The sequence below is a fragment of the Alosa alosa genome, chromosome 21 (genome assembly GCF_017589495.1).
Source record: "Alosa alosa isolate M-15738 ecotype Scorff River chromosome 21, AALO_Geno_1.1, whole genome shotgun sequence".
In the NCBI taxonomy this organism is placed as follows: domain Eukaryota; kingdom Metazoa; phylum Chordata; class Actinopteri; order Clupeiformes; family Clupeidae; genus Alosa; species Alosa alosa.
The window spans coordinates 15377491-15403945 of record NC_063209.1 but is presented as its reverse complement, the minus strand read 5'-3'; the positions used below and the strand labels follow the sequence as shown (position 1 = coordinate 15403945).

General features: G+C 44.6%; 1 protein-coding gene across 1 annotated transcript; it reads left to right on the top strand.

Moving 5' to 3' along the window:
- Window positions 1-542: 542 nt before the first annotated feature.
- On the top strand, window positions 543-26160 carry strc1 (stereocilin 1). The gene is made up of 26 exons (XM_048231569.1): window positions 543-863; window positions 2298-2363; window positions 2614-2724; window positions 3221-3375; window positions 4837-5023; window positions 5647-5762; window positions 6396-6525; window positions 6824-7006; window positions 8235-8273; window positions 8989-9159; window positions 10423-10560; window positions 13651-13712; window positions 13859-13994; window positions 14869-14957; window positions 15471-15606; window positions 15877-15963; window positions 16093-16202; window positions 17001-17091; window positions 17687-17867; window positions 18207-18379; window positions 20000-20155; window positions 20418-20560; window positions 20937-21085; window positions 21713-21810; window positions 22456-22606; window positions 25492-26160. The coding sequence occupies exons 1-26, from the start codon at window positions 576-578 to the stop codon at window positions 25590-25592; spliced, it is 3447 nt and encodes a 1148-aa protein (XP_048087526.1). The 5' UTR covers window positions 543-575; the 3' UTR covers window positions 25593-26160.
- The last annotated feature ends 295 nt before the right edge of the window (window positions 26161-26455 follow it).

Genomic DNA, 26455 nt, shown 5'->3' with positions numbered 1-26455 from the left:
CCACCACCACCACCAACATCACCACTGCAACTACCACAGCAACCACCACCACCACCAAAACCCCTCCTCCCCCACCAACATCACCACCGCAACTACCACAGCAACCACCACCACCACCAAAACCCCCTCCTCCCCCACCAACATCACCACCACAACTACCACAGCAACCACCACCAAAACCCCCTCCTCCCCCACCAACATCACCACCGCAACTACCACAGCAACCACCACCAAATCCCCCTCCTCCCCCACCACCACCACCACCGCAACTACCACAGCAACCACCACCAAAACCCCCTCCTCCCCCACCAACATCACCACCGCAACTACCACAGCAACCACCACCACCACCAAAACCCCCCTCCCCCACCAACATCACCACCGCAACTACCACAGCAACCACCACCACCACCCCCTCCTCCTCCCCCACCAACATCACCACCGCAACTACCACAGCAACCACCACCACCACCAAAACCCCCTCCCCCACTCTGCCCCCCTCCCCAACCCACCCCTGCCCAGTGCGGGAGGTGGTGCAGCGTCTGAACTGGTCGTGCAGCACGGACTTTGACGCGATGTGCCACCCGGGGGCCAGCAAGCTGCAGGCTCTGCAGATGCTGGTGCGTTGCGGCATGGCGGAGCTGCAGCCGCACGTGGACCGCCTGCTCACCCAGAGCGTGGCCTCGGCGCTGGGCCAGGCCACCAGCCTGTCTGTGGTGCTGCTGGTGGCGCTGGAGGAGAGCCAGATGACCAGCGTCCAGGTGACGGAGAACATCCGGCTCAGCGTGCTGAAGTCAGTGCAGCGCTACATGGAGAAGGAGAGCAACTTCGACAACAAGAGGATTCTGCTCCAGTGTTTCGGGGTGAGCCGCTTTTGAGAATGTTTAGGGGAAGATTTAAAATATTAAATCGTTAGTTATTAAAAATGATAGTTCATACCAATTTCATAAAAGTTACATACAGTGAAAGTGAAAAGAGGCACGCATATCCAACCACAGGCTAAGCTGTACACGATGGACCAAAGTGTAAATGAGCAAAATAGAATCATAAAGTGTGCACACTAGATAATGGTGTATTTCCTCCTCACGTGATGCTTAAAAACAGAAACATAAAGTGTGCACACTGGATAATGGTGTATTTACTCCTCACGTGATGCTTAAAAATAGAAACATAAAGTATGCACACTGGATAACGGTGTACCGTATTTCCTCCTCACGTGATACTTTGGGCATACATGTGATAAAGGCAGCAACAATTAATTATTAACTATTAAATTAATCGCCAACTATTTTGTCAATCGGTTTATGTAATCTAATCTTGTGTAAATCTGATTGCAGCTTCTTAAACTTGAATTTTTTCGGTGTTACTTACTTACATGAAAGCAAACTAAATATATTCAGCGTTACTTACTTACTTACATGTCCGCAAACTAAATATATTTGGCATGTGCACAAAACAAGATGTGAGATGTGATGTTTGCATTCATTTTGGACTGAAGTGTTAAGCAAAATAGAAACCTAAAGTGTGCACATTAGGTAATGGTATATCACATGGGATATTTTGGGCATTTCATATTTTGTGACATGTGATATGTGGAAACATTTTATATATTACCAATCAAATGGTTGTAGTTGTGGGATTGACCATGTAATGAAGAAGGGAAATACTTAATGCGCTCTAATTACCAAGACAACTCACTATTGATGGGGTCTCTGTCCTTGACCTAACCTGACATTTTGTGTTTCGGTTGAGCTTTTATAATTGTGTGTGGCTTCGGTGTGCTGTGTAGTGAAACTACAATGAGGATGATAGAGATCAACAGAAAATGTTTATGACTAACGTGTCAAAATGTCAGACGTCATTATATCGGGGTAATTAACTGACCGTATCCGTTACCAAGACCACAATTGTTGTGTAATTGACATGAGGTCTGGGGCCGTGTCAAGTTACAGCCCTGTTACCGATATTGGACATTCAAAATCTCTTCCCCCGCATGCAATATTTACTGAGTGTCATTTGATTTGGTGTGTGTTCTCACACACTGCCATTCACACCTCGTGTTTATTGTGGTTGTCCTCTTTGTTAGGTTGATCTGTCTTTTGTGCCTGTTGTGAATGTGTCTGTGTGTGTGTGTGTGTGTGTGTGTGTGTGTGTGTGTGTGTGGTGACGATCAATAGGTTTAAATATCGCCTGTCACACTGTTTCCTTGTTGCCTCTTTACCTCTGTGAGTCGGACTTTATCTTCTTTTCTTTCTTTCTTTTTTCTTTCTGTCTGTCTTTCTTTCTTTCTTCCTCAGAAAGTGCTGACAAACCTGATGCAACAAGGAAGAGTCGTGACCAGTGACACCTTCTCCCTCATCAAGGTGAGATTCCAGTCATGTCGAGTTTAAAAAGTAAAGTGCATAATATAATAAAACAAAATTAAAGACACAATGTAGAAGAATTAAAAGACATATTAAAAATGTGTAACTCAGTGAGAACAGGAAGAGCATTTGACCAGGGATGTGGCCTGCAGCAGAGCATCAGCTGTGGAGCTCCTGGGTAGATGAACAATTAACTGAAGTAATATGAAGTTTGGATTTGTGAAGTTCCCTTACCCTGTGTGGTCTGCAGGAGTATTTCCACATCCCTCTGGACAAACTGCAGACAGTCCTCAGTGCTGTCGACACCACCACCATCCGGCTAATCCTGGAGTACTTCAGCAGGAACCGGGCCACGCTACACGTGAGAGACGGCTGTACACACACACACACACACACACACACACACACACTCTCTCTCTCTCTCTCTCTCTCTCTCTCTCTCTCTCTCTCTCTCTCTCTCTCTCTCTCTCTCTCTCTCTCTCTCTCTCTCACACACATACCTTCCCCACACACAGGAATAAGATGAGAGATGGTGTAGAGTGATGTAGTTTGAATCTCACTAATCCCCATTGCTTTGGACGCCGGAATGGATTCTTACCCGATTAAGCCCTGATCTTTCCACACTTCTAAGCACAGGCCAGGTGACACAAGCCAAGTGACACAGGCCAAGTTGGTCATCGTTAAAAGCTGCTTTGCTATGTGTTATCCCTATGTAGTGTTGTCCTAACTTATACTGATTTGATTGATTTAAACTTGAGGAATCATAACTGATTGTCAGGACCTTGTTTATTTGAGCTATAAAAGCAGTGAAGTAAGTGTGTGTGTGCATGCGTGCGTGTGTGGTGTGTGTGTTTTAGCTGTCGGAAGAGTACCTGCAGACCATGGTGTCTGTGTTTTTCCACACACACCTGGCCCAGGATGCCAGCCTCTTCAGAGAACTGAGCCCTCTCATCGCCATGGCCTCCCCCGCAGACATCCAGGCCCTGCCCGCCCTGCACAGCAACCCTTACATGTAAGAAACGCCTGGACCGTAGGAGCGGCCATTTTACCAGTACGCTAAAGGAAGATGCAGCGATTACTAATGGGAACATAGTTAGCGTCAAGAGGAGATAAGAAAACAAACGGACTGTGATGAGCAAATGTGAGCTTCTTCACAACGACGAGATGTACAAGAAAGCAACAGTGTTGCTTAAATAAAGTAAAAACCATTAAAGATAGTATAGTAATAGATAGAAGTAAATTGGCTTCTGTTCTGTGGGCTGTGTAACATTGAGTGCCTACTGATGTTACGAAGCTGTAACTTACTACTGCCCGTACAAATACTCCTATTAAGTTGCTCTACATAGAGATCCTTTCCATGTTGGCCAACATTTGTGGTTACATGTTGAACCTGTCAGTAGCGAAAAAAAGAGGCCTATTTGACATAAGTCATGCCTACCCCTTTGGATGTCTACCTGTACAGTAGCCTTTACTGTAATTCCCACAATTCTTAGGGATATGACGACACAATCCCGAACTCTATACAAAAACAGATTCAGCTGTATGGAGAGCTGTTGGATGTGTTTACTAAAACATCCTCTTCACTTAAGTACAGTGATGTCTGGTTTTATCTAAGTTCTGGATGGTCTTGGATTACAATCCAAAATACAACGTAGTATAACATTTCACCTCGTGTGATGTACAACAGACTTGTATAGTAGTTAGTGTATTGTATCTTGACTGAAAAAGTGTTGGGGTCTAATCTAAAGTGGTGTCAGAGTAAGGCTGATGGTTTTGGATTGGACTGTGTGTTGAATGACAGAGTGGTGCAGTCTCAGAATAACAATAATGATATTACTCAAGTTGTATTATTTAATTGAGGGAGGATCTTGCTTTGTATTATTTAATTAAAGGATGGTCCTGAGTTGTATTATTTTACTGAGGGAGGGTCTTGGATGTCAGTCACACAAGCATGACTAAGCATTTCTGCCCTCTCTTTGTTTTTACCGTCTCATTTTCTCCCCCCTTCTTTTCTTCTCCCTCTTTCTGGCTCTCCCTCCTTCTCTCCCTCCCTTCTATCATTCTCTCTTCTTTCTCCTCCTTCCCCTCTCTCGTTTCTTACTCCCTCTATTTAAATCTGTCCTTTTTTATACAACCTTCTCTTTATTTATCTGCCTTTCATTCATCTGTCCATCTCTTTTCTTTGCCTGTCTTAAACTTCTCTTCCTCCACCCCATCCCTTCATTTCTTTCGCTGCCATGTTTTGTTCTACCTCTCTTTCTCTTTCAATCTGTACCTGTCTTTCTTTTGGTGCTTGTGTTCTTTTCATTCTGTCTCTATCTTTTTCTTTTGCTGTTTCCTCACCTCTCCTCTCATCCTCTCCTCTCCTCTACTCCTCACCTCTCTTCTCCACTCCTCTCATCTCTCTCCTCTCCTCTCCTCTCCTCTCCTCTCCTCTCCTTCCCTCTCCTCCTCCCCTCTCCTCTCCCTGTAGTCTGCCGACCATAAACTCCCTGGTCCCGTCTCTGACTGCGGAGCGGCGGTATGCACTGGGCAGGTGGTTTGCCTGCAGCATGAGCTCGGCCAATCTGACAGCCGGTGGCCTCTCCCTCATCAGGGACACGGGCAACCTGATAGCCTACCTGCCCTTCCATCGCTTCCAGCACCTCTCACCTGCTCAGGTAACAGCCTGCCTCAGACACCTTGCACCGAAACCAGACCCGGCCACCACCGGCCAGACCTGGGCCCAAACGCACACTGTTTGTGTGTGTGTGTGTGTGTGTGTGTGTGTAGATAGATAGATAGATAGATAGATACTTTATTGATCCCCAGGGGAAATTCAAGGTGTGTGTGTGTGTGTGTGTGTGTGTGTGTGTGTGTTTTTAATAATCAGAGGTTGGCCATGTTGGACAGTGAGTAACTATAAAAACTGAAACAATGTATGGATTACAATGTGCTAGTTTACAGACCACAGAACAATAGCATATTTAATGTTTGCTGCCCCGTTCAGTGAAGTTATAAACTCAGACACGAAGAGCAGTTAGATAAGGGACAAATAGCCATTAGGACTTAGAGGTTGGGCAGGTTAGAGAGGGATAGCTTTCATACCGATAGCTTCAGCATAGTGTATAACATGCTTATATGTAATTGATAGTGAAAAACCGGTATGAAACCTGCCAGCCATCACTCAAACTGTGTGTGTGTGTGTGTGTGTGTGTGTGTGTGTGTGTGTGTGTGTGTGTGTGTGTGTGTGTGTGTGTGTGTGTGTGTGTGTGTGTGTGTGTATGTGTGTGTGTGTTTTCAGCTGTTGGATGGCCTGGATGTGTTGTTGCAGAACACACTCACTCCTCTTCAGCAGTATTTCATGGCTCAGACTCTGACAGGAACATTCCGGAACCTGACGGCAGACCAGTTCAGGAGGTCAGAGAACTTCTTAAATGGAACGCTCTCTCATTTCTCCTTCAGTTTGACCCACTGGCATAGGGCAGTGTTTAGATAAAAAATAACTGTATGTTTGTCAATATCATGCCACTTATGCCAGCTGTTTCTCAAGCCATGCTTCTAATGCCGTGTAATGCCTATACACTTAATCATCCGTGTAATGCCTTCTTAATCATCCCATCTCAAATGCCACTCTTCTCTCAATCACATTATTTATTTGTTTCTTGTTATATTCGTTATAAGAAATGTGTGATGTTTGCACTTCTAAACCGGATAGTTACGGTCCTTAATTATGATTGGTTGAATCACGTTTGATGCCATTGTATAATGAGCACAAATTGACCGCATCGTTATTGTACGTTCTAAAGAACCCATGCCAATGGGAAATTTAACCACGCAGTGGTATAAGGCTTCATAAATAGGTATGATGGCCAATATTACACGACTTAAAGCTGTATTTCTGATATGTCTTATTTGCCCATTTGCACAGATCATGTAAGTCATTTTTTGTTTGTCTTAAACAATCCAACAAACAATCAAAGAAGCAGAATTTCTCTCAAAGATTGCATTTGTCTGTAGTCTGGAGACACATTTGCCTGCCCTGTGTGATAGGTTGGGGAATGTGACGTGTCTGGCCAACCCCACAGGCCTGCTGCAGTATGCCCACACCGAGGCCTTCATGGCCATCCAGCAGAGTGTGAGGGAGTGTGTGGCACAGGGGTACAGAGTACCCAGCAGCATGGTGAGGCACACACACACACACACACACACTTCACTCACCATGCCATATCAGAAACTACACGCTCCCAGCTATCCCAGGGCAACCTAGAGATATTATAGACCACTCCCAAAAACAATAGTTTCAAAAACATTTTACTTGCTATTGATTTATTTTTCTTTTTTTCCTTCCTTCATTAGTGTTGTTATCTGAATGTATACTATACATACTATATGTACACGTATAATACTGAACGTATACTATACATACTATATGTACACGTATAATACTGAATGTATGACTTACCCCCACACTCTCTCAGGTGTCCAGTGTGGTGCTGGCGTCGTCTGACCTGAGTTCCCCGTCCTCCCTCAGTGCAGAAAGCCTGGTGGAACTCTCTCACTTCCTGCCCCAGCTTGGAACAGACTTCCTGTCCAAACTCAGCCAATCAAAGCTCAACTTTGCCTTACCCTCCCTCGCATCCGTCGCTTTCTCACCTGCACAGGTACAATCTCACCTCAGCACACACACACACACACACACACACACACACACACACCTGAACTCCTATGAACAACTGTGATGCTTCTTATGTCTTACCTTATGTGTCTAAAATTTAGAAGTTGCAGTTTTGATGATCTTCAAGAGTTTAGGGAAAATCATCAGAATTAGAAAAGCAAACATCAGCTCTCAGAACTATTTGAGGAATAACAGCCTCGGCTGAGGTTATACAGTATGGGGTTTGAAGGGATCAGAAGAGCTTTGCAGAGGAAAACAGCCTCGTATGAGGTTGTATTGGTTTTGAAGGGATCACGGGGCAGCGTCGTGGCCTACTGGTTAGCGCTTCGGACTTGTAACCGGAGGGTTGCCGGTTCGAACCCCGACCAGTAGGAACGGCTTAAGTGCCCTAGAGCAAGCCACCTAACCCCTCACTGGTCCCCGAGCGCCGTTGTAGCAGGCAGCTCGCTGCGTCGGGATTAGTGTGTGCTTCACCTCACTGTGTGTTCACTGTGTGCTGAGTGTGTTTTACTAATTCACGGATTGGGATAAATGCAGAGACCAAATTTCCCTTACGGGATCAAAAGAGTGTGTATAGAAGAGCTTTGCAGAGGAAAACAGAGGTCTGAGAGCCCACTAGCATATGGGAGGCTGTAGGAATGGGGAGAGGTTTGGACTTGGGCGGCAGGGACAGGTGCTAGACTGGGCTTAGAGCAGCGAGGGCAAGAAGAAACCAAACCGTGTGTGTGTGTGTGTGTGTGTGTGTGTGTGTGAGAGTGTGAGTGGGGGATCTTAAGGACCCTCAGGTTGGATGTGCATGAGTGATCATCTTCAGGGTCTTCAGTCTGAGGTCCTGCTCTGCATCTGTTGCTACACATGCTTCCTCCAGACAATAACAATGAGCTCTTTATTATTCTCTTCCCCTCTCTCTCCTTCTGTCTCCATCTGTTTCGCATTCTTTGTCTATTCTCTTAGTGCATTTTCCATGTTTCCCTTTCTTTCTTCCTTCCTTTCTTTCTTTCTTTCTTTCTTTCTTTCTTTCTTTCAGTCTCACTCTGTTTTTCTCTCCTTCTGAGTTGTGGTCTGTTTCTTCTTGTCTGTACTCAGAGGTACAGTATTCATTTTTTTCCATTCAGCACAGTAGTAAAGAGAGTCGTCCATTCAGATGAGTGTGTGTGTGTCCATTTAGACGAGTGTGTGTGTGTATCAGCGTTGTCCTTTGTCTCTCCTCACAGGCCGGGGTGATTGTGGACAAGCTGTCGGCTGCTGTTAGCGTAAGTCTGTGTGTGCCTCTGTGTTGCTCTTTGGTAGCTCAAGAGACTTGTTATGGTTTTAAGTGATGGTGCTGCTTTGTGTGTGTGTGTGTGTGTGTGTGTGTGTGTGCGCGCGTGTGTGCCAGCGCTGACATGAGTGTGTGTTTGTGTGCTTATTTCTGGTAGTGGTGTCTGTTTCCCCAGATTAGTCTGTGTGTGTCTGTGTCTGTCTGTCTGTCTGTCTGACTATATGACTGAATTTCTGTTTATGAGTAAGTGCTAAGTCCTGGAAGTAGTATCTCTTTTCACAGCTTGTGTGTGTGTGTGTACATGTCCGGAACCATGGAGCCAGCTGGCTATGGGCCCAGCCTCTAATGGGGTTGATCAAGGACAACACACACACACACACACACACACACACACACACACACACACACACACACACACACACACACACAGTGTCCTATCCAGTCTATACATGCATGACCCAGGGCCCTGGCTGAGATGTATGAGTTTGTCTGTGTCATTATTTCCATAAACACAGTGTCAGGCTACTGTGGGGATGAGATGAACACCTCATTAGGGCCAATGAAGTTGTTGAACACACACACACACACACACACACACACACAGTCTGTTTATTGCAACCGTTCATTCTTATTTGTCACATAACCTAGCTAAGTCATAGATGTTTATTTATTTGTTTGTTTGTTTGTTTGTGTCCTCCGGGAGTTAGCTGGTGGAGCCAGGGCGTCTGTCGTCCCTGGGCTCCCTGGTGAGTGGGGTTCGGGTGGAGACGCTTTGGGGGATCACGTCAGATAGCCTCCTGTCTGCTCTGCCCAACATCAGCCTCCACCAGCCTGGCCTCACACCCCCACAGGCCAATGCCATCACCACCAAACTATGGGTAAGCTACGTCACCCTGCCCTCAAGCCCTCTGTAGCTGTGTGTATGTGTGTGTGTGTGTGTGTGTGTGTGTGTGTGTGTGTGTGTGTGTGTGTGTGTGTGTGTGTGTGCTTCTGTGTGTGTGTGTGCTTCTGTGTGTTGTGTGTGTGTGTGCTTCTGTGTGTGTTGTGTATGTGTGTTGCATGTGTGTGTGTTTCTGTGTGTGTGTGTGTGTTTCTGAGTGTGAGTGTGTGTGTGTGTTTCTGAGTGTGTGTGTATGTGTGTGTGTTGCTGTCTGAGGGAATGTGTATTGCAGCCCCCTGGCCCAGAGGTGGGAATGGGAATGTGTTTGGCACACTCAGGTGTGTCCGGTCACGCCGTCTCTCCTCTGCACCGCAGATGGGCATCACTGGGCCTGTGAGTGTATGCCAGCTGGCCGTGGGCGCGCGTGGCACGCTGCCCTGGGCACACTGACACCTTTGGCTCACCTCGCTGAGCTCCACACCTCTGCACCGGCCCTGTAACAGGATCTCCGAGTCCCTGAGTCCCTGACCCATAACGCCACCACGGCCCAGTTTGGGTGCTTAACCATGCCTCTGCTGCCGTCACTGATGCCAAGACCGCTACTGCTGCTGCGCCATCTTTATGATCATTAAGTGTGTGTGTGTGTGTCTGTTTGTATGTATGTGTGTATATGTGTGTGTTTGTCTGTTTTTATGTATGTGTGTGTGTGTGTGTGTGTGTGTGTGTGTGTGTGTGCCTTAGATTCCTGCTTTGAACTTTGTTAAAATTGGCTACAGTATTAGCTTCCAAAACCTTTGATGTACTGAAATCTGTATTTCAGTACATCAAAACACCTGTTTCATAGAAGTATTCTGTTCTGGATTTTACAGAAATGGTTGCACCTGATATGTCTATATTTATACACTACCAGTCAAAAGTTTGGGGTCACTTAGAAATTTCCATTCCACTCCATTATACACAGAATACCAGCTGAGATCGGTTGCATTGTTTTTTTTTAATCAGAGCAGCAGTTTACATAATTGCAAAAGGCTTCTCGACTGTGGCTGATCTTTAATGCAATATCTACATTGCCCATTATCAGCTACCATTCAAAGGGCTAACTGAGAAAACATTGGAGAACTGATTAAAAAACCAATGCAACTGATCTCAACTGGTATTCTGTCTGTGTATAAAGCCTTAAAGGACAGTTCTGTATACAAATGCAGAGGGCCTCTTTTCATGTGTTCATGTCTGTGTGCTGATGACCTTTGACCTCTGTTAGGGCTTTCCTGAGGTGACTGGCTGGCTGGGTAAGCTGGAGCCTCTACTCTCCAGCACACCTCTACTGAGCGTGCTCCCACGCACCCCCCGCCTCGTCCCCACCGCGGCCTCACGCACACAGCCCTGGACCACACAGCAGGTAAGCAGCTCTGTCTGTCTGTCTGTCTGTCTGTCTGTCTGTCTGTCTGTCTGTCTGTCTGTCTGTCTGTCTTTCTGTCTGTCTTTGTTTCTTTCTGTCTTTGTTTCTTTCTGTCTGTCTGTGTCTGTCTGTCTGTCTGTCTGTCTGTCTGTCTGTGTGTCTGTCTGTCTGTCTGTCTGTCTGTCTCTGTCTGTGTCTGTCTGTCCATGCCTGCACGACTGTCTAGTTGGGATATTTTTTCAATATTAAATAATTCCTCTCTCTCTCAGCTCCCTGATATGTATGTGTTTACAGGTTCAAAATGTCAATAAATGCCACACCTCATAGAAGATATCAGAGTTCAAAGAAGACACAACTATCCTCATTATTGACAGAATTATTGTTTTATATTTACCTTCATTTTGTATTGATGAATTGTCCAAGCCCAGCTCTATTGGCAGGCTCCAGCACCTGAGCTTTTGACTAGGACTAGGAACAGGGCCGGAGTGGGGCCACTTTTCAGCTCGGGAGTTTCAGGCCCAAGACCGGCCCACGTTTGCTATAGTGGTGGAAATTGGATAAATGAAGCAACATTTCAGCTCTTATCCTGTATCTATCCTGTAGTTTGTATTAGTACCATGGTTCAACAAATGTGTAAAGGTTATATAATAATTCGCTTCAACTGAGAAGTTAACAAAAATATTTCACTATTTCACAAGTTAACAAAAACAGAAAGAAAGAAAGCCTTTGAAATGTAGCCTATCCCACACTTCCACAAAGAGGCATATTGAACTAATGTTTAGGCTACATGTTTTTTGCATGGGTAGGCTTGTTGTTTGGTGATTTAGCCTACTCCTTTACTACACCCTCGTCTGAGCAAACAAGGCATATAAGTTTATCGTGTAGCATAATTACTCTTTCTTACATTAAATAAGTACAATTTTTACCGCATAGGCCTACACTGATCAAGCTTCAGTTTTTGTTATCAATATTTGCATACTGCAAAGTCTATGAATCGGGCTAATATCTTAAGTAATTTAATATGTTGCTTGCGAATAGCTTGACAACGCTACAACGTCCAATATTAGCCCAATATTAGACATTGCTAATAATCATTATCTCTCTTTACCAGTTGCCACTTTTGTCTGTAATCTAGAAGCTTGGCACATTTAGGAGCATTCTACCTGACCGTTTCAGTCCCTCCTGGTCTCTTTCTACCATCCATTCTTCCTGACGCTTGTGGCTACTGGTCCGGCCCAGCTATCCGTATCTGAGAAAACTTTTTGGAAAAGACGGGCTATATGGACCCAACCAACTCTTTTTTGGGAGGTGAGGACTCCCTCACATGGTAGGCGACAACCCATGCAGAGGCAACGGTGTCATGCACAGAATGCGGAATGTGTATAGGCCTACTGTATAGCCTACTTTAAGAGAAGATAGACTAACGTGAAAAATATTTTTTTCCTCGACCGGCCCAAAAGTGAAGCGGCCCACCGGGAATTCTCCCGATTACCCACCCTGGGCCTGACTAGGAGACACTGAGGCACACTCATTAGAATGGGAAATCTGCTAGATGTTTTTAATTCAGAGATTTTAATCTCAGAATCCTTATTGCGTAATTCCATTTCCAACTGATCTTTGATCTCGGAAGAAGTGCCAGTCTTGAATAAGGGTGTGTTGGTGTGTGTGGGTTTGGGTGGCTAGTTTATATTTTATTATGATCTGACTCAGAGCCTGTCCGACAATGGAGATGAGTGACACATGCCTAATGGAATACCTAAATTATTTACCTCCGAGAGGAGCAGCCTGTAAACAAACCGTCCCCTGTGACCACAAACACACACACACACACACACACACACACACACACACACACACACACACACACACACACACACAAACACGCACCAGTAGGGAGAAACCTTCATCTTCAATTTTCCTTGAATTTTGAGTAAGGTCTTTTTCAGAATGTGGACTGTTTAAGAAGAGTAACAGATTACAGTGGTCTAAGAAAATGTAAAGAAACTGTCCACCGTGACCAAGAACCAGCCATACCATACCCTACGCTAGCAGTGAGACATCTTCAAATTAAATCATCTTGAAGTTCTGAGTCAGGTCTTTTTTTTTCGAAGTCTGAATCATTTTAAAATATCAATACATGAAGTCAACTTCACAGTCCGTAAACCAACTGCCCACTCTTTACTACAAGCATTGCTACACCACAAACATTCCCACACAGTCCAGGGAAGTCACACAGTCCAAAAAAGTAATTTCAAGTGTGTGGTCTAGTGCCAACCCTGGGTGAGGTAATCCAGAGTCAGTGGTAACCGTCCTAATAAACAAGTTACTGCGAGCCTGTACAGAGAATCTCACACATTCAGCCCTGTTCAGAGGGATTTAAGGGATTTAAAGGGATGTATCCCTTATATTCAGCATTCCTATCAATGGCTAACAGACATTCAGAATCCCTAATTCCATCCTAACATTTATATGTTTGACAAATGGTTTAGTTTAGAGGGACTTTTAGGGTTGAAATGGCATGTGTGCTCTAAGGAGCATAAACTGGAGGATGATGTAAGTTCATGTGGCTAAATGAATCAGAAAACACGCAGAACATTGGTGCCAATAACCGTCGCCTGATGCTGTGAATGATTCAAAGCAAATTTGACAATGTTGCCTCTATTACTAGAAACAGTGAGAAAGTCAGAGTATTGACTGCTCATCCAAGTGAAATAAACCTCTTAGGGCATGAGATGTTTATAGTCTAATGTCTCAAGGCGTGTTTACAAATAAACTATCTGCACCCTAGTACAATGAAAAGAGACATGCCTTCACCATACCCCAGCCCCCCCCCCAGTCCATTCATAGATTTTTTTTTCCTTTCTGAAAAACCTGGCATATTTCACTTGATTTGCTTGTGAACATAACATGAATTGATTGTTATGCAGTAACACTCCATGCTCAACAGGTGCTCATTGCCGTGGGGTAGCCTGCCCCCTTGTGTACTATATTAGTAGTATGTTTCAGCTCACTGAGATTCCTCCCAGCTACAGCCCTCCTGCATGTTGCACAACTCAGCACATCTCAGCATGTGTGTGTTCTCCCCCCCAGGCCATCGCTCTGTTTGAGGAGGCTCACAAACAGAAGTCTGCCATGACTGTACAGGACCTCCTGTGAGTGTCTCCTTATGTTATATTAAAACAAACACACACACACACTCTCTCTATCTATCTGTCTGTCTGTCTTTAATGAATCTTGTTTGTTTTTATTTACCTGTGTGTGTGTGTGTGTGTGTGTGTGTGTGTGTGTGTGTGTGTAGGGCGTTGGGTACCATAGCCCCAGGCGTGAGCTGTAGGGCGCTGAAGCGAATGTTCCAGGTCACCCCCTCGCTGGACACCATGAGAGACGTCCTGGTCTTCCTGCGGACGCAGCCTGTGCCCCTGCACACCTCACTGGTGCACATGCCCCCATTCACACTCATGATCTTACCTACACCAACCATTTTCTTGCCTTCCATTGAGTATCTGTAAGCTACTGTCGCAATTTGTGGCAGTATCGTATCGTGCGTTACACTGGGATGTGGACCCCAGTGTTAGCCATGGAAACCCTGTCATGATGTTAGCTACCCCGTTTTCCTTTCTGAGAAACCCAGTCATGATGTTAGCTACCCCGTTTGCTCTTCTGAGAAACCCAGTCATGATGTTAGCTACCCCGTTTTCCTTTCTGAGAAACCCTGTCATGATGTTAGCTACCCCGTTTGCCCTTCTGAGAAACCCAATCATGATGTTAGCTACCCCGTTTGCCCTTCTGAGAAACCCAATCATGATGTTAGCTACCCCATTTGCCCTTCTGAAAAAACCCAGTCATGATGTTAGCTACCCCGTTTGCCCTTCTGAGAAACCCAATCATGATGTTAGCTACCCCGTTTGCCCTTCTGAAAAACCCAGTCATGATGTTAGCTACCCCGTTTGCCCTTCTGAGAAACCCAGTCATGATGTTAGCTACCCCGTTTGCCCTTATGAGAAACCCAGTCATGATGTTAGCTACCCCGTTTGCCCTTCTGAGAAACCCAGTCATGATGTTAGCTACCCCGTTTGCCCTTCTGAGAAACCCAGTCATGATGTTAGCTACCCCGTTTGCCTTTCTGAGAAACCCAGTCATGATGTTAGCTACCCCGTTTGCCTTTCTGGCCCATAGCACACACTGAACTGTTGCGTCCTATGCTGGTGCATGTGGATTGAAATGTATACTGCATGTTGTGCATGTTAATTTCATACACAGCTGTGTGTGTAGGCTTGGTCATTAACACATTTATTTTGTTCCTTGTAGAAAAAGTGCATCATTGAGGAGCTGTACCAGCTGGACTTCTTCTCTGAGTTGTTAGGAGAGCTGGGAGCCCAGATTGCGCTGTCTCTTCCGTGAGTCTATGGGGGCAGCCTTGGCCCATACGCATATATAATACATGATGAACATGTGCATGACAAACTTGAAATAGGAGTATGGTAACTTTCAGCCTATGTTGAACATATCTACAGTATATTCTAATACCATGGCCATGCCATAGGCTAGATAGTTCTGGTATGGGGCAAACAGGGAATCACACCACGACTCCAGGCCTGGTGGGTGCGTTAGTTCTAATAGAGTATCAGTCCTTCAATCAAGAAAGAACTCGCACACCAATGTTGCCGATGCAAATTTGAATCCAATCAGTGATGCAAAGTGCAAAGTGCTACCAAAGTGCAAAACGTTTTTGGTCCCATTTAGACCATCATCAGTGCCAGGGTTAAAATAAGAGTATATAATAATAATAGTATAACCTGAATTGAAGAAGTTGTACAGTATGCAGTTAGATTCATACTTGTTTATCTGTGTGTGTGTGTGTGTGTGTGTATGTGTGTGTGTATGTGTGTGTGTGTGTGTGTGTGGAGCAGAGTGAGCACTATTAAAAAGTTCCCTCCGGACATGATGGAGGCTCTAAGGCGGATGGTGCTGCAGGAATCGCAGGTCTTCATGCTGCTGCCCACCACCAAGAAGCTGCTGCTGGTCGACAAAATGCTGCAGAGACTGGTCAGTAGCCTATGACTGATGACAAAGAGACTGGCCAGAATGTGTGTGTGTGTGTGTCGGTGTGTGTAGCCAAACCTGGTGTAGATCCAGAATGCCTCACACTGATGACGATGACAGCAGATACCTGAATGATTTGAGGCTGTGTTTGTGTGAGGGTGTGTGTTTGTGTGCAGGTGTGTGTGTGTGTGTGTTTTTGTGTACAGGTGTGTGTTTGTGTGCAGGTGTGTGTGTGTGTGTGTGTTTAAGTATTCTTCATTCCCCTTGTCGTAGAATATGTACACAGGTATTTACACAGAGGAGGAGTTTCGTGGCATGGGCGTCATGGCAACATATGTGGCAGACGAGGTTTTCATGCAGGTAATGAAACTTTTTTTTTTTTATCTGATTTTCATTTTCAATTTCAAGTCACTTAGATTGAATTTGGCTTGCAATTGTCTCCTAAATGGCAGAATATAAATGTATAATTGAGGTACTACTGATGTGCAGGTGAATCGTCAGTTCTTGCTGGACAGTCTGGAGATGCTGCAAGATCTGTGCTACGTGGGAACCAAACTGGAACTGGTGGCCCAGATGCTGCAGGAGAACAGCACCTTTGGGTAGGTAGGAAAACCGCACTTTTGGGTACGTAGGAGAACAACACCTTTGGGTAGGTGGGAGAACAAAACATTTGGGTAGATGGGAGAACAGCTCCTTTGAGTAGATAGGAGAACAGTTCTTTGGGTAGGTACGAGAACAGCACCTTCGGGTAGGTAGGAAAACAACAACTTTGGGTAGGTAGAAGAACAGTTCCTATGGGTTGGTAGGGGAACAGCACTTTTGGGTAGGTAGAACAGTACCTTGGATAATTCAGAGAACAGCACCTTTGGGTAGTATAAGAACAGTTCCTTTGGGTAGGTAGGAGAACAGTTCCTTGGATTATTCAGAGAACAGCTCCTTAGGGTAGGTAGGAGAACAGTTCCTTTGGGAGCAGGGAGGCTACTTGGAAATACTGCCCGCTCCTCTGTAGTGCCTTCTGGAACCAAAAGATGCCCATGCTTTAGCCTATCAGTGGGTTTGAAGACAGGTTCCACACAGTCTATTCCGCTCTGCATTCTCTCAGGTTTTGGATTTTGTTTAGTGTGGGCTGAATGCTGTCTGAAAGGAGTGAAATTTCTGTACTTGCCAACTTAATGCCATAATTGCCATGTTTACCAGTTTTTTGCCACTTACTTCAAAATATCAAGCATAATGAGGATTCAGGGAATAATGTCAGTATGCAAAAGATGAAAAGAAATGTCCTTACAAAAAGTCAAAACTCAGTACATACATAAGTGTGAGCGGTTCTCCTCTACCTCCTCTGAGCTCTCTTGCACGGGTGGTGATGAAATCTCCTGTCTGAATATGTGCCTCTTCAGGCCAGTGCAGAACTGGACCCTGGAGGTTCTGATCCAAGTGGGACGGTTCCTGTTCTTCCTGAAAAAGGAGACACTTCAGCTAATACCCGCGGTAAGACACAAAGACATCACTTGTGAGAGTGTGTGTGCGTCACAGTGTGTGTGTGAGTGTGTGGAAGAATATGACACCTGTAGTTGGGTTGGTGAGGATACCGAAATGAATATTCTGGACCTGGGCTTCTAGGTTCTAAAGTTACTGCTCTGTGATACTCATCCGGCACGATACGCCCTGATCCGGAAGATTCTTCACCTTGGCCTGAATGAGAGATGGGATGGAGACCTGAGGTGCGTTCGCAAACATAGGCGAATGTTTGCGAACGTTTTCAAACAGGTTTCTGTCCCTGCTTTGAGTTTCTGTAATCTGACTCTGCTTTGACGAACGTTTGCAAATACTCGGAAACAGTCTGAGGAGGTAGTTCTCTGCCAACATACAGGGATGCTGGATGTGAGCTTGACAACAATGCAATTACCGTTACAATGGAATGTTGACACCAAATCGTTTAAATTTCACTGTTCAGAGAAAACATGTTCGTCACAAACGTTCAACAATGTTTGCCGAATTTGAACGCACCTCAGGCAAGACAAATCCTGGATTATCATTATGCTCTTAAAATAAAGAAAGAAAAACTCCGTCCCTCTCTCTGCAGGCGGTGATGACCCAGGAGCGCATTGAGAGGCTGTTCATGAGCCAGCAGCAGTGGGAGGAGAGTGAGTTTGGCGCCCTCTGTATGCAGAGCATGGAGGTGCAGGAGCGTCAGGAGCTGTTCAACAAACAGCAGTTTGTCCTGCAGTTCTTCCTGGGGTTCCTCAAAGTGAACAGAGCATCAGGTGAGGACTCGGATAAACCACACACACACACACACACACACTCTCTCTCTCTTCTCTCTCTCTTCCTCTCTCTCTCGCCATCTCTTTGTCTCTACAGTCTCTCTTCTGACCGATGAAGAACACATAAGTGTAGTGGTGGTTGCGGTGATTTGGACTGCAGACATGACTTAGCTATTTAACATGCTATTTAATTTAGACAAACTGTATTTGTGAGCAGAGCAGATGAGTGCAATGCAGTAGGGACTAATGTCTCATGCAAGTCTCTCATGTGCATGCTTGCGTGTGTGTGTGTGTGTGTGTGTGTGTGTGTGTGTGTGTGTGTGTGTGTGTGTCCTGTAGCTGCCCTGGTGCCCAGCTGTGAGAGCCTGCATGTGACGCGTCCGTCGGCCTGGAGCATAAACAGCCTGACGGCCATGACCGCCGCCAGCTTCACCCGCTGCCTGGAGCTCCTGGGCGCAGACCCATACCTCCCCACCTACCAGCTACAAACCCTCCTGACTAAAGCCAAAGAGGTGCTCACACACACACACACACACACACACACACACACACACACACACACACACACACACACATAGCAGATGCTATTCATGTATGTCAGTTCCCACATACGTCTTTTCACCAAGTGATTTACAGTGTAGCATCGTCCAGATAGATTAGTTTACATATAAGATTTTTCACCAGTACGTGTGCCTGCTTGACATCAAAGCATGACCTTTCTAGCATCATCGATCTATTAATGACAGGAACGTCTGTCTGTCTGTGTGTCTGTTATTCGCGTATCTCTCGAAACGTTCGTTAGACCAATTTCAAACTTGGCAGGTGTCTTGCTACAGGCACAATTGAGTGCAGTGCCAAGTTTGACATTGTTTGGATAAGAAATGCAAAAGATATCTTTAAATATCGATAAAAGAAGCACACAATGGCTTTTGCTGCAGAGAGGGTAGAGGGGCTGTTTCAGCTGCACTGAATTAGTCAGATATTTGGATGATTATCATGTCTGACCTCAACACTAAAGACTGCCTCTGTATGCGGTTTGTTTGCATAAAGTGATTGCAACAACACGCTGACCTACATGGGTATGCAGTGGCTATTCAAAACGACTTAAACAATTATGTGTAATAAACTGTCACTTCGAATAGCCTAGGCTACTTTAGACTGTCTTTGGACTTTGAATACACAAACGACAATTCCGACTGCAAGGTCCTGGATTTAAGGACGGTTTGCAAAATGCCTGAAAAGCGTGACCAGCTACAGAAAATGAGTGGCAGACAGAGCGGGATCTTATTGGCTACCAGAGACAGCATGTGATTGGACCTCAGGTTTTCCACAGGAATAGCATGGCTGAACGGGCACTGAACTAGCGTGCTGCCATTTCAGTTGTGTTGTCGTTAGAGCTTGTTTGTACCAGTTGCCCACATGCACACTGCAATCAGTAGGGTTAGTTATGGGACAAAACTATGATGAAAGAACATGTGTAAATATGTATACACACACAGCCTGTGATGAAGACAACATGAGCCCACACTCTGCTGTCCAAATGCATTCAACCGCCGAAGCTATAGGGATGCTGTCAAAAGGCGTTTACAGAGCGCTTTAATCTGACTGAGATGAAAGCCTATAGGATGCCGGTGCAGCTTGGCTCCAGCCCAGACACGAGGCATCTGCTGCTACGGTGTCCAGATGGGAGCGAGATACGTCGTGAGAGATTTGATTGGCTGTCACTTTACACATGTTTTCATTCTACTCATTAGCTCCTATCCTGGTTTGGTGCCAGAATGAGAAAGCAGCTGGATGCTGGCCTCGATAAGTCACCTTTTCACACCTGCCGTGCGTGTGTTGAGGAATGTTGTGTATCTGTTTAGTGAATGGAGTTGATAGGCATCGGGGTTCGATTTGCAAAACTGCATCGGCTGTGCAGAGGGATTGTTTCTGTGTTAAATTTCATTTGCAACCTGACTATGGGAATTCAACAACCCTCACTGTGTCAATCCTAAAGCTAATTATCCTCAACCCTCAGGGAGCTACTGCACTGAACCATAGTAAAGAAAACATATATACTGGAGAAATATTTAAGAAAAAGAAATAGACAACAAAATAGAAACAACTCTGTTTTTCTACCTCTGGTTCAGGTGTACGGCCCCGCCTCTAGCCTTTCCCCCTCTGTGATTGGCCAGCTGGGCCGCCTGTCTTCCCAGTTCTCTGTGGAGGAGCTGGGTCGGTTGAACCTGTCAGAGCTGAGGGCTGTCGCCGCCCTGGGGGCCATCAACACCTGGAGCAGCAGGCAGGTGAGGGTTCACACACACACACACACACAAACAAACACACAAACGCAAACACACACACAGCGCACACACACACACACACAGCACACACACACTTACAGCAGCAGTAACTATGGAGGTACTACTTCATCGCATGGAAACCAAAGAGCGTGTCCTAGCTGCATGCGATAGGGAGCGAGCGTTAGCGACTAAATCAGTTTGCTCTACCGTAGTCTGACTGTAGCATTGGCTCTGAGTTGTTAACGCTGTCTTCCCTCTCTCCCAGTTGTCTGTGCTGTTTCTCAGAATGTTGAACTCCACCAAGCTGACCCCCAGTCAACTGGACTCCAGCTCGCTGGTTGCCCTGGGATACATCATCTGTGGTGCAGAGGCGCCAGTCATGCGCAACCTTAATGCTGTGGAGTTCAGGTGTGTGTGTCTGTGTGTGTGTGTGCGTGCATGCTTGCGTGTTTTTGTGTGTGAGTGTGTAATCATTTGACTGACTGAACAGTTTTTATGCAGTACTTTATGTAGTAATTATATATTACATGACTATTCCAGATGTATACACTACACTCACTATAATATTAGTGAGCAAATGTATGGTGCCCACTAGCTCTCGGGAGTTAGTTGTAAAGTATTTGGGATGAGTGAAAGGTGTTTCTCTGAAGTCTGTGTCTGTGTGTGTGTGTGTGTGTTCCTGTGTCTGCTTTCTGTCTCTCTCTCTCCATCTCTCTCTCTCTCTCTCTCTCTCTCTCTCTGTGTGTGTGTGTGTGTGTGTGTGTGTGTGTGTGTGTGTGTACAGCAAGGCAGTGCTGTGGCTGGGTCGCCTGCGACTGCAGTGCTCAGAAGTCCAGCAGAGGGCCCTGGTGGGGTTGCTCAGCCACAGTCTGGCCTTTGGACCCATCAGCTCCTGGGGAACCGACGTTTTTCTCGAGATCAGCGGTCTCGCAGGTACACCACACAGCTGAGGAGAGAGTACCGTCAATTCATTCTTCTTTTTTACATATTCATCACACATGACCACATTTATGAAATAGGGGGCGCAGAGTCTGTTTTTATTAACGATTTACACAGCGTCACAACTTTTTTGGAGATGGGGTTGAACTAGAGCTGACATAAATGAACAGTAAAACCCAGAGAATTTTCCATTATTACAGTGTGTGGTGCTGTTGTCAGGCCTCCTCCATTGTGTAGCATACAGTAATGTCATTAAAAGCCCTGTGTTGGCAGAGAAGGGATTGGACCTGTAGATTGGAACTGTAGCTCTCAGTTCACTTTTATCATAATGCTGAATGTACATATGTGTACAGTATGTGTTCATTGAGCAATTTTGCACATAGATACTCTACAGCATACTTACACGTTCACATATATTTTATATTTAAAGTGTTACTACTCTGGGGCGTATTTCCCAAACCTAAACCTAAACAATATCTAAGTTAGCAACTTTGTTGGTTGCAATGCAATTTCCCATTGCCAACCAACTAAGTTGCTAACAGGTTAGCAACTATAGTTTTGGGAAATCTTGCTAATTGAAGTGTTTTGAATTGAACTGAATGGCCTTGCTTCTTGCTGCAGTGGGGCTGTCGGACATGGAGATGTCGTCTCTGGTGAGGGAGCAGATCGAGGGCCTCACTCCTCTGGCCGTGTCTCTCATCCCTCCGGACAGGTTTACTGTGAGTCACTCGTGGTTACTCTACACTTTACTGCACTTTACTCCACTTTACTGCAGTTGGGCTGCTCTCAAGTGCCCATTTATACAGCCCTAATTGAAATGGTGGGCAAAGTTTTGAATTTAAGTTCTGTTTCAATTAACAAACAGCTTTTGCCTATTTATAAAATTAGATTTAAAATTAAGACTTCATTGAAATTAGGACTCATACTGTCTATTCAACAGTCAGTGTAAATAAATTACAATGACAAGGAATTACAACTTCAGGGGTTGTTCAACTACAACTTCCTACTTGTAACTGGGAAATATGATTGGGAATACAACTTATGAGTACAACTGGAACGCAACATATTCCTAAAATCAAAACTCGTAATTTTGGCAAACAATCTTATTCTTTCATTTGAAACTCTTTGTGTTTTGCTTGTCTTTATCGATTGACTGGTATGGGCTGCTTCACATGATTTTCTTTATTAATTTGAGATGATGCTTCACAAAAGCGTTGTGCCAGGCCCAACTACAGCTGTAAATGAATGTCTGGACTGATCCTCAGGGTTTTAGCGAGCACTTTCTACTAGTTTAAAAGCCATCACCTTGGAAAGCCTGCCGTGTGGTTTACCTGACGCCTGATGTGTCCCTCTCCTCTCCTCAGGTCGTGTTCCAGCCTGTGCAGATAAGCATGTTCTCCTACGAGCAGGCCGTCGCCGTGACGAAGGCCCAGCTTGCTGCTCTGAGCACAGAGCAACAGACTGCACTCTCTATGGTCATAAACCCCTGGGAGGATAAACCTGTTGACTTTAGAGGTAAGAATCTCTATGGTCCTCAACCCCTGAACCAATGGACTTTAGAGGTAAGGATCTCTATGGTCCTCAACCCCTAAACCAATGAACTTTAAAGGTAAGGATCTCTATGGTCCTCAACCCCTAAACCAACCCTGCTGAAAAAAAAACAGCTAGAAACCAGCTTATGCTGGTAGCTGGTTTTAGCTGGTCTTTGCTGGTTTTCTTCCAGCTTTTGCTGGTCTTTGCTGGTGTAGCTGGTTGGACCACCAGCTGGATATGCTGGCGTGACCATCTGAGGAAGCTGGTCATGCAGGTTTGATCAGCCTGTCGTGTGAGATACAGCTGGTGCAAGATGGTCATGCTGGTGACCAGCCTGCCAAGCTTGACATTGTTGGTGTAAGATGGTCATGCTGGTTTGACCAATATAAGCTGGCACGGCCAGTTAAACCAGCAGTGTAGACCAGCAACACCAGCTAAAATGACCAGCTTGAGGTGGTACGACAAGCAAAACCAGCTAAATTACCATCGTTAGGTGGGTAAACCAGCTGAAGGTATGTTTTCGCAAGAAATTTGCTGGTCTAGCTGGTCAACCATCATAGGGTGGTCAAACAAGCTGGTCAACAAGCTGGTCAACCAGCAAACCACCTTTAGCTGGTCAGGCTGTTTTTTTTAGCAGGGAATGAACTTTAGAGGTACAGTAAGGATCTCTATGGTCCTCAACCCCTGAACCAAGGAACTTTAGAGGTGAGGATCTCTATGGTCCTCAACCCCTGAACCAATGAACTTTAGAGGTAAGGATCTCTATGGTCCTCAACCCCTAAACCAATGAACTTTAGAGGTACAGTAAGGATCTCTATGGTCCTCAACTCCTGGGAGGATACACCAGTGGAATTTAGACAGTAGGGATCTCTATGGTCCTCAACTCCTGAACCGAGAGGGAGTTAAGTCATTTAGACACGAATGACTGTCGCAGGAAGTGCATCATAACAAAGGGACGCCAGACCCTCTTGTAACAGCTGTACTCAGTGATACTGCAGACTCGTAAAAGTAGTTAGAAAATAAGTCAGAAAAACGACATGTTTCCTCATGCTGCTTCCTTATGTTGGAATGTGCAAAAATGAACAAACAATCAAGAGGATGCCTTCTTGTATGTGATTTCTGCAACAGTGATACTGCAAACTTGTTGATAGCCTATTGTTGATTTTTATGATGTAGTGTAAAGCATGTCACACAGTAGCCTAGCCTACAGAAAACAATTAATTGATGTGATATAATGATAACTTGTTAAATGTATGCCTACAATGGCTTATTAAACATCATAGTCATTTATTTAGTGATTTATTCAGTCATCATGTTTATGTTAATGAATAGGAAGGACATCTAAACGATAGCCATAAAACAAAATTTCGCGCAATATCTGCCGTGAGTCCCTATGCGTGAGTCACAAGCTCCTCCCAGCCGACTCTGGCAGATCACGTGGACAGTCAGTTGCGATCGATTATTTAATAAATAAATGTGAATTACGAATAATAATGAAAAGCTTCTACCTAATGTGACTATTTTTTTCCATGAACTGTAAAAGAAAACACGTTTTTTCCCGCTGTATTCTCCATGAAGAGTAAAGTAAATTATGTACTTATTACCGGAATTGACGTCACTTCCTGGACTCGTCTGAGGCTGGTTTGTATGGATCTGAGGTCTCTCAATGACTTCACCCCTTTGTCCCCCTTTCCAGTTAGCAGAACACATAGATTCATTTGGTTCTGGTTGTCTACTATTTTGTATGGTCTAGCCCAAATATATACCATCTGTATTATTACGAGTATTATTACACACATATTAGTATATATGTAAAAATATGTGTACATTAGTACACATATTTGAGATGAAGGTGCATTCAGTGTTTCCCATACATTGACTTATTTGTGGCGGCCCACCACAATATCTTGACCACCACACAATGATTTTCCATGTTGTACTATTTCAATTGGATGGAATTCTTTCATTGTAGAGCTATGTGCACCTTTGTAAAGCCACTCCTTGTTTCTCTGTCTCTCAACGAACCTACATGCATGTTTAAAGACAACATTAAAGGAAAATTCCGGTATTTAGCACTTTGAGTCCCTTTTCTGGTTTGTTTTGGATGAACTAGAGTGGTGGACACCGAAATTTTGACGATTGGTCCTGTCTCGACCTTTCTGACTCGTTTTGAATCGCCTTTGACTAGTCAGAGTGGCTGCCAGCAGGCATACTGTAGGCTACTCAAACATGTCCTAAAACAACCCTTAACGTTCGTTTTCAAAACTGCAACTTACCGAGTGGTTAGTGGTGTAGGGGCGCGTCTAGATTTCTAGGCTAATAGAAGACGACTAGAAGACTAAATTGTGCTTAAATCTGGTTGTTGTAAATTGTGCATCATAACCCCGCTGCGCTAATTTGTTAAAAACTTTTGCATTTAAGTTAATTATAGTTTCCAGCTCATGCTCACATTGACTATAGCATTATAAACCTTTAGTGCTGACATGTCATGAAGATGATGCAGTTTTTAAGCACTGGGAAGATGGAACATACTATACTGTGTGTACGTTGAATATATGTGTTATGTTATATTGGAGTGCTGGCGCTGTTGTGATTTCTCCTTCCCTGTGGTTAGTGTTAACTCTGTTGTGCTGACAGGGCCTCTGTGGCGACAGCTGCAAGCTTACAGCAGAATCCCATCCTACTTTGTGTGTGTGTGTGTGTGTGTGTGTGTGTGTGTGTGTGTGAATGTGTATGTGTGTGTGTATGTGTTCCTGTGTCTGCTTGCCTTTCTCTTCTTCTCTCTCTCTCTCTCTCTGTGTGTGTGTGTGTGTGTGTGTGTGTGTGTGTGTGTGTGTGTGTGTGTGTGTGTGTGTGTGTGTCCACAGGGAGGTCGTCGGGGGTGGCAGTTTTCCCGTGCCCTCTGTGTCAACTGGGTGAACTGCTGATGCTGCTGTCACTACAGCTCCTCTTCACCTCCTGTGCTTAATACAGCATGGCGCTCCTTTTCCTCGTCCTTCCTCCTCCTCTTCCTCCCTCAACACGTGCAATATCCAAAAAAACAGCACTTTACACTGACTGTCATATTCTAGGAATTATGTGATGTTGAGTATTGTTTGATTTTAAAATTTCAGAGCCCGAATTCAGGAAGCAAATAACACAATGATGAATGCAAAGCACTGAAAGTTATTATTGTTATTATGATATTATTATTATTATTGTTGTTATTATTATTATTATTATTATAAGAAACTTCTCTTGCAATCAAGTTTATTTAGTCTACAGTCTACTCAGTGTTTTACCTTGAAACATATTGAAGTGTTGTTTCTTTAGTATCTCTCAGGTATTTTGTTACAGTCACTTTACTTCTGTAATTATGCAGACATTTTCACATTGACTGATAATGTTTTACTTTCTAGTACCCAGAGCAATTGCTTATTTTATCACTTATTAGCATCATATAGGCTAGCCTACCATTTGATTGTGTTGTGTTCCACATATGACTATTTATTTATTTATGTATTTATTTATCTGATTTATTTATTTTGTATTTATGTGCATGGTGAGTGTAAAATGAAAATAAAGTGGATAAAAAAAGAAGTTTTGGAATGGAGGAAAAAGGCTTGACATGTCTGGCATGAAGTGCTTATGATATTTTACAGTTTATTTATGCATTTAGCTGACGCCTTTATCCAAGCAACTTACAGATAGCCTAGGCCTTTTCTCCCTAGTGACATATGACAGCAGCAGCTTTAAAAATATTAGCCATGCAAGTACAAAGACTATTATGAGTGTGTGAAAAATGTATAGCCATTCATTGCTGAAAATAGACATCAAAGATATGAAAAACAT

Excerpts from the sequence above, each read along its gene's own strand:
- strc1 (XM_048231569.1), top strand. The coding sequence starts at position 576 with ATGTGCCACCCGGGGGCCAGCAAGCTGCAGGCTCTGCAGATGCTGGTG. Across the intron at positions 3,376-4,836 it reads CTGCACAGCAACCCTTACAT|TCTGCCGACCATAAACTCCC; the intron begins GTAAGAAACGCC and ends CTCTCCCTGTAG. Across the intron at positions 13,713-13,858 it reads ATGACTGTACAGGACCTCCT|GGCGTTGGGTACCATAGCCC; the intron begins GTGAGTGTCTCC and ends GTGTGTGTGTAG.